Source organism: Hydra viridissima, unplaced genomic scaffold (genome assembly GCF_058129835.1).
Source record: "Hydra viridissima isolate aposymbiotic clone 2 unplaced genomic scaffold, HvirCarnegie_v1 scaffold_10, whole genome shotgun sequence".
NCBI classification, from domain to species: domain Eukaryota; kingdom Metazoa; phylum Cnidaria; class Hydrozoa; order Anthoathecata; family Hydridae; genus Hydra; species Hydra viridissima.
In genome coordinates this window covers 5640372-5654102 of record NW_028324309.1, presented here as the reverse complement: position 1 = coordinate 5654102, position 13731 = coordinate 5640372, and the positions used below count along the sequence as shown (strand labels likewise).

The following is a 13731-nucleotide window of genomic DNA, read 5'->3' as shown; positions in this document are numbered from 1 at the left end:
TTTTTTTTTTAACTAAGTTACTCTCTTTTCTTACTTAGTAATGTTATCTTCTAAAAATAATATTTTATTTGGCCGAAAAAGTTTAGAACTCAAAAACTCAGATCTCTGAAAAATATATCATTACATATTGAACATCAATCTGTGCTATTTATTTTGTCGACACTGTATATATTTTTTAACGTCAAATATTTAGACATTTAGACTGGATCTCAAAACTTTTCAATTGAAGAAAAACCCCAAGTAATCACATGAAACTTACATCTCATAAACATGTAAACAGGCGAATAAGGACCATTTTCTACTATTTCTTTGTTAACAATAATAGAAAGTTTATTTCAAATGGTTTTGTTTAAAGAAGGAATGAACTTTTTATTTCAAATAAATATGAAAGATAATGTCTTTCTATAATATTTTGACATCACCTGTAAATTATTTTATCTCAATACAGAAACAAATAGCGCTGTTTATGAAAACTGAAACATTTACAAATTCAATTTACAAAGTAATTTTTTCAACTTTAGAGATATACGACGCTAAAGTTGATTTTTTGAGGGAGGATCAGGGGCCCACATATTCTTAGAAATCTTGGAGTTATTCTTAGATTAAGTTAAAATTTTAAAGAAGCAAATGCTAAATTAACTACTCAAAGAAAAAAAAAAAAAAAAAAGAATTTCAAAATCTGGATCGCCGAAGTTTATTAATTGCTTTCAGAAATGATTATTTTCTTCCATTTTATTTCTTCACTCAACAGGCAAATTAGCTCGAAGAAAACTAGTAGGCGCTTATATTAGTTGAGGTTTTTGGTCCTGGAAAAATTTTACATCAACAAGACAATATTTTATGCTTTTGTTAAATTTGAAGCATGCTTGCATGTCTACAAGATCTGCAGCCCATATTGCTTTTATACTATGAGCAATAACTTTTCTCTTTGCACAATTTTTTAATACTTGTTTATGTAATTCATCAGTCAATTGAGACATGGAGTTTAAATCCGAAGGATCGACGGAGCGAAGCTCTAACATTATTATTTTTTTCTTTTTTTGAAGATATATTCATACCTATTCTTTCTTTCATCTTTGTTCCAATAATCTTTCCAAAACTAGACTTATATGATTTTTCTCTAACCGAAGGATTATCAATAATATCCATTTTTTCCCAGCATTTATCACATGCATTATTGCCAGCAGATGTGTCTTTATTCAGTAGATAGCATACATCATAATGATATGCAGAATTATCAACTCTATCTTTGGGTTTACTCCATTCTTTTGGTGTAAGATCCTCATTCAATTTTTCATTTAGTGAAGCTATGGCCGGGTAAATGTATTTTAAACGGTAGCATATTAACAAGAGAGTTTAATGTAGATCCGCCTTTAGACTTTGATTCATTTACAGTAGCTTTAACTAAAGAAGAATTAAAGATTTGGCGAAGCGCCAACATATCTATTTTTTATACTACCATATACTTTACATCTTTCTCTTTTCATATTTTTTTATGACTACTTTTGGAAAGTGTATATATATATTTTTATATCTTCTACTTGTCGAGCGTGCTTGATTGAACTGTACTTTAAGAGCTGTGATGTCCATATCCTAGTGTATTTATACCGTCATACAAAATAATTTTTTTATCACCATCAAAGCTCAAAGCCAATTTATATACCTCTTCAGTATTTATTTTATGCATACGACTAAGAATAACATTCGTCGGTAAGACTATTTATCTTATTAAACAAACAGCTTTCATAGTTATCAAATGTAATGCTTTTTTTTTTTTTTTTTTTGTTACAAATTTACACTTTTTATCCACATTTCCATTATACATTTGGATTGATATTTGACAAATAATTTCTTTAATAATTTTACCTTTTCTCTTCAGGTTTAAACATTCCAATAACCATTTTATTACATCCAGTTTTAATGCCAGTTGGATAATTTTGCTTCAAACTCGCTTCAACACCTGGAGAAATATCTTTGTAAAAGTTTCAGCCTCTATTTTGTAAATAAACTATCTGTGTATACAGTAGTTCTTCTTTTTCTTCTTATTTTTTCTTCTTATTTTTTCTTCATATTTTTTCTTCATATAACCGTAATGAAATTCATACATTGTTTTCTTACTATAATCAAAAATAGCGAAACCTGAATATGATATATATTCCATAATTTATATGTCTTATTATGGTACTTCGGATGCTACGGTTTGGATATAACGAACAAAAGTGAATGCTGAAATTCAGAATCTAAGTCTTGAACTACATTTTCCGATTCTTCTCAGAAAAACTGCCTCAGTATACGATGCTTTGACCGCGAAAGATAAAAGAGCGTGCGTTATTAGAAACTTTTTCTGTAGATGCCTACTTTGCATACGAGCTAATCACAAAAGGAAGAGTAAGTGTTGGAGAGAATGCTAACGTGTTTTTGGCTGACTTAAGACGATCGGCCTATATTTCTAAATAGTCTGTGGTTTTGGCGTTTTTCGTAAATTTAATCATCAAGATTTAGAGCCGTAATGGATCCGACTAATATTATGTTACCCAAAGTAAGAGCTGCGTTAAACCGTATAGATATGACTGATAGTGATGCTGTTGGAACTGTATCTCGACACCATGCTGCAAAAATATCTGTAGTGTGTATTAACTGCAAGGAACTTTTCACCTGCAAAGAACTTCTATCCGAAGATCTTTCGATGTTTTAAATGTGGTACTGAAAGACATGTTGCATCAAAATGTTTGAAGTTGCAGGGAAACGAGTGCAGGAGCGAGGAATCTTTGCTACTTCGCATTATCTATTATTCATTTAAAAGTTGATGGTATGTTAGCAACAGCTATAGTAGACACGGGATGTTCAAAGACAATCTTAAATTAAAATTTTCTGTCCGAGAACTAACGTAAATGCTTAAACTCTCTGGCGGTAGTAACGTTAGTTGGAAAGGTTCATCAGTGAATTGGATTAGCGATCGTAGCTCTTGAAGTTGATGGCATTAAAGTATGTGATGAAGCTGTCTGTGTGGATTTCCAACAATTTGGAGTTGGTATGATGTTCGGAATTAGTTCTATTAAGTTAATAGGAGGACTTTCCATATGTTCGTTGAGAAAAACAAAGTTTAGGTTGAGCTTTTGTGGGACAGCTGTATTGAACAAGGATAAAGTCAATAAAATTGAAATTCAAAAGAAAGATCATAAAGCAGTCTTTGATGGTGTTGAATGGTAAGTCAAATGGAAAAGGAGAGATGGAGAAGGCCCCAACCGGTTGTTTAACAAAGTTGCATGGTACAGAATACCAAGATGCGCTAAAGCAGGCTATGAAAACGAACTGCAGGATCAACCGAAAGTAATTAAAAGAGTATGACAAAATTGAGATGGGACCATCCAAGGGCAAACTCCCTTAATGTCTGTTATTCAGCGAAACAAATCCGACATGTTCTGAACTGGAGAGATGCCTGTGACTTTATTGAGGCATATACAAGAGATGTAGATGTGTGATGAAAAACTTAGAGAATGGAGAAGAATGGGTAACAAACCAGTGATTACTGATTTGTGCAAGACTTATTTCCAATTAAAAACTGAGAAATCCCTCTGGCCGTTCCAAACTGTGGTATTTCAAAACAAAAGGTATTGCCTGACACGACTTAGTTTCGGATTAAATATTGCGCTGATGATTATGAAATCCGTTGTGAGTACCTTTATTATTAAGAAGATTTGGATAAGAGCGGAACATCCGCTTATGACTTAAGAACGGATTTAAGAGCAGAACGTCCACTTATGCTTTAAGATATGGTTTGGAGACCAAAATGGACAGGTTGGTGATGATGGGTTTTCGTGTGCTAGGATTGCGTGTGCGTAAAGTTGGTAAAAAAACTGACGTGGTCCAGAAGGAATTGAATTGATGCTATTATTATTGCTTAATAGTGCGTCTAAAAAGCTTAAATTTTTCATGGGTTATATTAGAAACTAAAATAGTGATTCATTTTTTATTAGTAAAAATTCTTTGCTGTCTTCAAATATTTTCAAAGCTTTGTGGTGTGTAAAGTATCGGTATTTCATTAAGCATACCTATATAACTTAGTTCAAGCAAGCAGGCCCTCACAGAAGCTGAGTGAGGCCTAGATCGCTTAAATATTTTGTATATCATGCTATTATAACCGTCCACCTATATCGTTAAAAAAAATTAAAACCAATGTTTCCAATAACTGAACATCAAGTTTAACTATAGAAATTACATTTATTGCAGCAAATTTTTAAAAAACTTTAAATACAGAAATGATTTTCTGACATTTGTCGCAGCAAATGTGGTTATGGTTAATGAAAAACCTAGTTTACGCGCAAGATCGGAGTTTATATTGAGCATTGCCTGAAAACAAATAGTAAAGCTTGCAGGCAACTAAAGTGCATTCAACTTCTGGCAAAGAAATATCACTATTTACATTTGGGCTGTCAGATCTTATCACTAAGACTTCCTTCAGGGACTGTAGCGATAGGCAATTTACTGCGAGTTTAATTACAACAAAAACAAGAAATACATAAAAAGAAAGAAGAGGCTTCTAATTGATAAATAAAACTTTAAAATTATATTAAAGTATTTATTTTCTATTAGATTATATTTAAAGTTAATATTTAATAATAATTAAACATAATTAATATCAGATTTATTAGCATTAGTCATGACCATAAATCACAAATACGTTCGGAGTTTCTCCGGTTGTTAAAACAACGAATACTTATTTTCACCATAAATAACATATAAAGAATTAAGTGAATAATAAATAACTTATTTTTTAAATAATAATAAGTATTATTATTACAAAAACATCATAATAATATATAATATATATAATAATACATAATAATAACATCAGAATAGCACTGAATCATTTTACTGAATACATTAGTTAGGATTTACAGTATAGTGTTTAATGTTTTTATGCTTTAAAGATTTAGAGGCCCCAATCTATCATAAGGCCCATGCCCAATGGCATCTCTTCCCTCAGGCAAGGAAGCACCTTTAGCTGATTGAAATAGAACTCGTGTTCCGTTTAAAGTTGCGGTTTTTTCCATGACACATTGTTAAAAAGACGGTTACGTAACATGAATATATCATTTTAAATCAACAAAACCCGAAGTACGTATACCATAAATATATACGTACGTTAATATAACATGATTGAATGAATTATAAGGCTTCTAAAATTCTGATAATTGGCTTCGTTAGTTGTTATGAGCACATAATTAAATAGTTTTAGCAACGAGTTAAAGTTTTGGTTTAAGTAACCTATTAGATTTTACACACATGCAAATACACTAACTCATTCAAAAGTGAAAGAATTGTATTAAAAGGTTACTATAAGTTATATTACAAACCTGTTAGTATAAAATATATTAAACACAGCAGAATATCTTAGATTATTCAATATGGACTTTGCCTTCAGATCTAGCATGAAAGAGAAACATAGAAATATGTCTTAACTTTGAGCTATTTGCCGTGAGCTGGCAAATCTTTAGGTAAAGCTTTAAATAACATACTATATATATATATATATATATATATATATATATATATATATATATATATATATATATATATATATATATATATATATATATATATATTTGTTTTTTTCTTTAAGTATCAATTGTTTGCATCAGCTGGTGAGAAGAAAGAGAAATTACTAATACAAAGTTAGTAGATCCATAAATACAATAAAAATCTACACTAAAATGTAAAATGTAAAAATTTATATTTATATTAGTGACATTTTAAAAAGTGATCATGTTTCTCATGCTGTAAATAAATTTGATTTTCTTTTTTTTTTTAACTGATCCTATTTTTAGTAGGCAAAAAATCTGAAATGAAAACAAAATGAAAAAAAAATTAAATGCAATTTTATACATACAATTATAATACAATTCATTCAAATAATCAAATCAACCAAGTTTTAAAATGAGATAAAATAGGTGATTGCACATACTTTTCAAGCATTTCTGTGAAGCCTACATAAATTTTATACCAGACAGTTGATGGGTTCAGTCTTGGGAAAGTTATAGTAAATAAAATCCTTAAAAAATCTTTTGATATAGTTGTAAGATAAATTCTGATATAAAATTAGTTTTTTTTTTGAGCATCATTGCTAGATATAATTAAATTACAATAGTTTTAAATTTTTTGAGGCATAAAAATTGCACAAAAGACAATTCCTGAGAAATAAGAACAGACAAGTACAGTTAATATTAATTCTATATGTTTTGGGAAAAAAGTTGTTTTTTAGTTTAAAAAACCTACAGAATCTTATAATGTAAAACCCCTGTAAATGTGCAAAAAAATGCAAGTAGGTCTATTGATTGTTTGCAAACCATTTTTAAAAGCTTGGTATATATATATATATATATATATATATATATATATATATATATATATATATATATATATATATATATATATATATATATATATATATATATATATATATATATATATATATATATATACTAATTGCTTATGTTGTAAAATTTCATCTAAAGATTATTTATTATCAGTTCACATTTAGATGCAATTAGTCGTATGTTCAAGTTGAATATGGCATCATTTTGTGCAGTAAGGCTCTTTATGTTAATGATATTATTCATGAATGATGACTGTCATTATTAAATAATTATCATAAACTATGATATGGTAAAATATGTGATTAGTATTTCACAAAGTTTAAATGGCATCACTTTATGTGATATGTGTAAAAACACAGAGAAACTTGACATTTTCTTTTACCTGATTTCTTTCATGTTTTTTTAGACAAAAAAAAAATCCTTAAATAGAATACTAACACAAGAATCTGCTTGAAAAACCAAAAGTAAACCTACCTTGAAGCTTTAGCAAATTGAAAATGTCAAAAAATAGCATTAGTTAGTCTTTAAATAAAAGCATTACTTCATACCAATGTAAAATAGTAATGCATGTTAAAGATTGCCACTTAGCTTGTTTCTCAATATTGTTTAAATTTAATATTCAGAAATATCAGATAATATTAATATACAATATTATCTTACATATTGTATAATACATAAATATATATAATATTATTAATATTAATGTATAATATTATCAGATAATATTATACTTGAGACTTTATGATAGGAAAATGAAATCATAATTTAATGTAATAAAAAAATGCTATTTTTTAAAAGATAGGATCATGAATCTTTAAAATAAAATTGCTATTCATAAGTGTAAATTACTAGTTGGAACTTAGATATTTGCTGTATGTGTTAGAATATATAACTTATCTCATAGAGTATTAGAAAATTATTTTTTTATTAATGTTAATTTTTTGAAAAATTATTTAATTTTCCAATAAAAATGTTATGAAGTTTTTAATAAAAGGTTCAATAATTTTTGTTTAAACATTAAAAAATTTCTACACAAAAAGTTTCATGGGAAATTTAGTTTTAGCAAATCTTAATGGTTTTATTATAATTTTATATGGTGACAGATTTTAATCATGGACTAGCTTTCCCTGTATCTCTCTAAACACTGTTTGGTATTTTGCTGGATCATAAAAAAAATATCAGGAAAAATAAAACTGAGAATGAATAAATTGAAATTGATAAAAATTTTATTGTCCAGTTCCTTATATTAAACAACCATTTGATAAATTTAGATGTTTTATAAAATACATTTAAAAGTTTTAGCTCCTTAAAGAGCCCTCTTGTACTTCTTCTTTCTATTTCTTGATGGCCTCTAAATTTCTCAGCTGAGTGTTTCTCTAGGAGAGTGTTAACTAGGTGGTACCTCATGGAGATGGCTGGCTAATCTCATTGAGCACTTCTTGCGGGCAGTCCAACATACTTGTCTAATGATTTCTTTTTGAAAAACTTCCACACAAAAAATTCTTTTGGTTGTATTTTTGGTGGTAAAATTTGGAGCTAAATAAAACACATCCTGTATAAGTTAATCAGATGTTATTGGTTATATACTTGTCTTTGATACCTGTCATATACCTGTTCTTTGAAACAAATTTTAATTCTGTCTTTGTAACAGAGTACAATGCATGGATAAAAAGATTTAAAAACTTTTTTTCTTTTTAAAAATATGTTTAAAACTTATAAAAACTATATTGTTAAATAAAATTTGAAACAAAAAATTTGTTTTTTATTATTAAGTTTTTTTGAAAGATACTTCACGCTTGTGTATATATACTGTGAATATGTGTAATGTAATTGAGTTAATTTGTCATATTGGTAGTACAATCACAGTATATTGTAATAATACATTTGTAGTAATTATAAAAGTATCTGAATTATTTATATAACATTTATGTGCATACAAATTTTGTTTAGAATGCAGTTTCAAGTGATGACTATAAGCTAAAATCCTCTAAAAAGTGTCTAGCCTGTGGAAAGATGGTAAGAAATAAATAATATTTGTATGCTGAGCATTTCTGGTTATAAGATTTACAGCTGTAGAACTATATCATTTTAAAATTTGTAAATTCTGCTAAGTTAAAAAAAAGCAACAGGCGTAAATTAAATTCTAATTATTACTAAGGTTAAACTCTTAACAATGCTGGCAAGTTAACCCTGGAATTTTAGTAAAAAGTTTATTTAATTACTTAAAGTATGCATGTTAAACTTTGATTTTTTTTTTATTGTTGTGGCTTTTGAACATAATAGTATTGAATGGAAAACATATATTTCTGCTAGAATGCTGTTGCTAAAAAGAGATGTGTCTGTGGAAATGAATTTATATCCAAATGGAAAACTATTCTTAAAGAAAGTATGGTTTCTTTTGGCAGTTTTATAAAAATGATTACTTCAGATTCTTTGATTTAAAAACTTATTATTTTTTTTATAGCACCTGTTGTGTTGACACCAGAACGTTTGCGGTCAAAGATTTCAAATGATGAATATCAATCAAAATTGAGTATTTACTCAGACAATGAAGAAACTGAGGAGGGTGGTATTAAAGTTGTAAAAGAAGATAAACCTAACATATCACTCACAGACTTGCAAAATGAGATATGCGTGGAAGTTAAAAATCCAAGTGAAAAGTTGTACCCAAAGCGAAAACGAGTTAGAAGTACAAAGTATGATATGTCATTTGAACTTTATGATTGCAATTTAACAACTGCACAAATAAGAAGTGTAAATAGTTATAATGAAAAGCTACTTACTTATAAAACAATTGACTCTGTTAAAGCTAAAGCTGATTTTGAAAATCAGCCAAGTAAAGAAGAGATTATAAAAGAAGTTGCATCAACCAACAATCAGATTTTAGAGACTGCACTACAGCATGAAAGTGTTGAAGAAATTTGTTTATCTCAACCTGAAAAATGTGTACCTTTTGAAAAAAATGTCTGTTCTACTGCATCAAAAAATCACTCTTATGTTACCATAAAAAACGATTTTTCTTTAGCATCAAACAATGATGAAATTTCTCCTCAACCTAATCTTGATGAAAAAGGTTTAGTTACAAGCAAAGATAAAATTTTTACTTCTCAAATAGAAAGTCAAGTAGATGCCAGTTTAACCAATAACAATGAATTTAATCATCTAGAAAAGCGACCAGTTGGAAGACCACGCAAGCATTTAAAACTCAATATACCTAAGCGTCCAGTTGGGCGACCTCGTAAAGAGGGAGAAATAACTAATAAGATAAGCTATTACCAAAGAAAAAAAGCTGAAAAACTTAGATTAAAGTTAGAAACTGAGAATTTCAATGAGCATCCTGTAAAGGAAAATTCTGACGAGCAAAAACCAAAGTTAACTTTGACACTAACCAAAGTGACTAAGAACACTGAAAGAATGATAGGACCTAATCAAATGCAAGAGAACAACTCGTTTACAAAAAAAGCTGTAATTTTACTTTGCTAATTTTCTTAAAAATATTTTAAGCATTTTTGAATTTTTTACTAAGTATGTAAATATCATACTTTAAGTTATATTTTCAACCAGCATTTTTAAATCATTTGATAAAGAGTCTTATTTTATTAATAATGACTTTAATCATAGGTAGTTGCTTCTCTGAAACTTATACTCTTTATTAAGGTTAAGAAGCGAGGCCGTCCAAAAGGTTCACGAGATTCTAAACCACGCCAATTACGACATGATTATATGGAAAAAATTTCAAGTGAAATGGTAAATAATTTCATTTTGAAATATTATATATATATATATATATATATATATATATATATATATATATATATATATATATATATATATATATATATATATATATATATATATATATATATATATATATATAAAATTGGGAATATGTAAAAGTATATGATTGTTTTGCACTGTTTTTTGTATTATCTTTGTAGCTTTATTTTAATTTTAGAGTAAAATTTTATTTCAAATTACTGTTATATAATCCTCTCAGAACACAATATTTATCAGTATTTACTTTATCTATTCCCTCTTCACATATTTTAAAAATATTTGATGGTGATGATGAGTATGATAATCATAATCATAATGATCATGTTGGTCAAAATGATTACTTAAAATTTTAAATTTTTATATCAGGGCAACAAACAGAGCTGCAAAAGTATAAATTTAGCTAATTCAAAAAAAGCAAGATGTCTTCTGTCTCCACCTTCCCTAATGTCATTAGCAATGAAGGAGCGATTAAAAAAAGAAAGACTCAATTTTAAAGAAAGTGATAGAGTAGAGCGCAAACTTGAGAAAGAGCAAAACTATATTCCAGAGGAAAAGAAAGAACTCTTTTCTCTTATACTTGATGAAATTAACCGCAAAATTGTTTCACAAAGATTTACTTTATGATATGTTTTAGATATACAAATGCTCTTTTTCGCATGTGTTATTGTTTCCAATGGTGTACATTTTAACTCTTACAATATTTTTCATTTTTTATTAGTTTGATCTTATGATGTATGGGATCTTTAAATAAAAAGTAAAAAAGGTTATATTACATAATAAAAAATATTGTTTCATGAAAATGTTTTAAGTAAAAAATAATGAAATACATTGAATTGTATATATTGACAATTGTATGTATTGACAACTGTATATGCTGAGAATCTATTTAAACTTTGTTTCCATAAGTTTTTAACTGTGCCAATGATATTAAAAGAGGCAGTTTAATTCATTGCATTACATAGATGTTGCAAGTTAAAATAACTATATGTATTTATTATGTATATATTTATATTATATTGTTTGAAAGTATGTCATTTGTAGTGGATATCTGTGGTTGTTTTCTCTTTTTTTTAGTTTTATATAATTTTTCAAAAGTATTTTTTAGTTGAAAAACAACAATAATGGTAAGTAATATTTTAAATGAACATTCAATGTCTGAGCAAAATGAGGTTGAAATGCAAAAAAAAGTATACATGGACTACAACGCAACTACTCCTTTGGCTCCAACAGTTGCCAAAGAAATCCATCAGTCATTAATGACAGCTTGGGGTAACCCGAGTAGCTCTCACTCTGTTGGTGTTCAAGCAAAGCTAATTATTGACAAAGCTAGAGAACACTTAAGAGCAATGCTTAATGCTTTAAACTCTAGTGAAATTGTCTTCATGTCTGGAGGTACAGAGGCCAATAACCATATCATTCTCAGCATGCTGAAAAGTTTTAAAGATAATTTTATTGGAAATACTGTTACAAAACCTCACATAATTAGTAGTGTTATAGAACATGATTCAATATTAAAGCCACTTATACAATTGGAAAAAGAAGGATGTATTGAAGTAACATTTGTTAATGTTTGTAAAAACCTTGGTCATGTGGATCCAGATCAGATTTTTAGGAGTGTTAAAGCTAATACTGTTCTTGTTTCAATTATGATGGCTCACAATGAGACTGGAGCAATACAGGTAGACCCTTACACTAGCTTATTCCTATTTTTAATTCTTTAGCATGGTTGTCTTTTTATAAAAGATACTTTTATACTGTTTAGCCCATTCAAAAAATCTGCTCAGGCATCAAGAAGATCAATGAGCAAAGAAGATTAGGAGCTAGTGATCCAATAATATCTGTGCACACGGATGCAGCACAGGCTATTGGAAAGGTCAAGGTGGACGTGCAGGATTTAGGCGTGGACTATCTAACTGTAGTTGGACACAAGTTTTATGGACCCAAAATAGGTTAAAATATGTTTTTAAAATATCTCTTTTGTTTCAGAAAAAAACCTGAACTTCTTTAATTTGAAAGTAAACTATTTTTATGTAAATGTTGTTTTATCCAGGTGCATTGTGGGTTCGCTCTTCATGCCCCTTATATCCAATGTTATATGGTGGTGGACAAGAGAAAGGAAAGAGACCCGGAACTGAGAATGTGTGCATGATTGCAGGACTTGGAGAAGCTGCTCGGTTGGTTTGCGAAAATTTGCACATTTATGAGGATCATTTCAAAAAGGTAGAGATGATCTGAATTTAAAAATGTATAAAAATTAATGTTAAAATGTAGGAAAATGTTGTTTATATTTTTATTGTATGCCATGAAATAAAAATAAGCTTAATTGCTTTCTTTTTTGCAATCTGTGTGTGTGTGTGTGTGTGTGTGTGTGTGTGTGTGTGTGTGTGTGTGTGTGTGTGTGTGTGTGTGTGTGTGTGTGTGTGTGTGTGTGTGTGTGTGTGTGTGTGTGTGTGTGTGTGTGTGTGTGTGTGTGTGTGTGTGTGTGTGTGTGTGTGTGTGTGTGTGTGTGTGTGTGTGTGTGTGTGTGTGTGTGTGTGTGTGTGTGTGTGATACAAATACAAAAAAAATTGTTTTAGTTAAAAGATTATCTAAAGGTTCAATTGAACGAAGCTTTCCCGTTATGCATCACTTACAACGAAATGTCTTGTGCAACATTGTCTAATACTCTAAATATATCACTAATTGGCTCACCATTAAGCGGACGGGAGATTTTAAATCGATGTAAACACTTGCAAGCTAGCGTTGGTGCCGCTTGTCATGCGGAAGATGGTGAAAACGTATCAGCTTCTTTACTGGCACACGGTATATCTCACGAAGTTGCAAAACGCGCCATTCGATTGAGTTTTGGGAGAGATACTTCGCAAAAAGATATTGATGTTATTGTTGCTGACTTAAAATCTGTTTTTGTCTGAGGTTTTTCGAATCAATTGAATCGGCTGCCGTAAAAAAACGACAAAGTGCCTAAATTATTTATTTAGTTTTTAGTCTTTAAATTCGCCTTTCAATTTTCTTCCTATTGGTCATCTCGGTTGTTTTTTTTGTAAAAATTAAAAAAAATCTTTTCTAAATCTTTTCGTTTCTTCGTTAGAAGTAAATTAGTTTCTTTTTTAATATTCAAAAATTTAATGTTTAATCTCGATTTCAATTACTTTCCATTTTGACGCGCACGTAAATTTCGTTTTTTGTTTAAATTTAAGTTAACTAATATGGAGCATTTATTTATTATTGTATTTGCATTTTTGTTAATATAACTATTTATATATCGAAAAAAAATAGTTTTTTGAAAAAGTTATTTAAGACAATTTTGTTAACAGCTCTGTATAAATTTATTTATGTTTTATTTTATCCTAATATATTTTTAAATTATTTTTTGTGTTAAAAAAAAAAAGATTAAAAAATTAAAAAACTTTTAGGACAGGTGATACATAAAATTAGTTAAAGAAAAATGTATTATTTATAAATTTAATTAAAGAGATATTCCAAGTCTTACACATTTGTATTAATTCCGTTGCCTTAAAAAATTTTGAAAGTCCTACACACTTGAATATTTCGAATTTTTTTTTTTTCCGGGGCATCT

General features: G+C 28.6%; 2 protein-coding genes across 6 annotated transcripts; both read left to right on the top strand.

Moving 5' to 3' along the window:
• Positions 1 to 5097: 5097 nt before the first annotated feature.
• Positions 5098 to 10948, top strand: LOC149882805 (uncharacterized). 3 transcript variants are annotated; one of them, XM_090100089.1, is made up of 8 exons: positions 5098 to 5498; positions 5624 to 5675; positions 6542 to 6588; positions 8328 to 8393; positions 8691 to 8763; positions 8842 to 9842; positions 10035 to 10124; positions 10521 to 10948. In XM_090100089.1, the coding sequence occupies exons 3-8, from the start codon at positions 6556 to 6558 to the stop codon at positions 10776 to 10778; spliced, it is 1521 nt and encodes a 506-aa protein (XP_089956215.1). In that variant the 5' UTR covers positions 5098 to 5498; positions 5624 to 5675; positions 6542 to 6555; the 3' UTR covers positions 10779 to 10948. The 3 variants fall into 3 exon arrangements, with proteins under 3 accessions (XP_089956215.1, XP_089956216.1, XP_089956217.1); XM_090100090.1 differs by having other exon boundaries at positions 5112 to 5498; positions 6531 to 6588; XM_090100091.1 differs by having other exon boundaries at positions 5112 to 5498; positions 5624 to 5723.
• Positions 10949 to 11170: 222 nt separating this feature from the next.
• LOC149882804 (selenocysteine lyase-like) lies at positions 11171 to 13223 on the top strand. Of its 3 annotated transcripts, none has more exons than XM_090100093.1 (4): positions 11171 to 11833; positions 11917 to 12103; positions 12205 to 12374; positions 12749 to 13223. In XM_090100093.1, the coding sequence occupies exons 1-4, from the start codon at positions 11276 to 11278 to the stop codon at positions 13064 to 13066; spliced, it is 1233 nt and encodes a 410-aa protein (XP_089956219.1). In that variant the 5' UTR covers positions 11171 to 11275; the 3' UTR covers positions 13067 to 13223. The 3 variants fall into 3 exon arrangements, with proteins under 3 accessions (XP_089956219.1, XP_089956218.1, XP_089956220.1); XM_090100092.1 differs by having other exon boundaries at positions 12731 to 13209; XM_090100094.1 differs by having other exon boundaries at positions 12738 to 13013.
• The last annotated feature ends 508 nt before the right edge of the window (positions 13224 to 13731 follow it).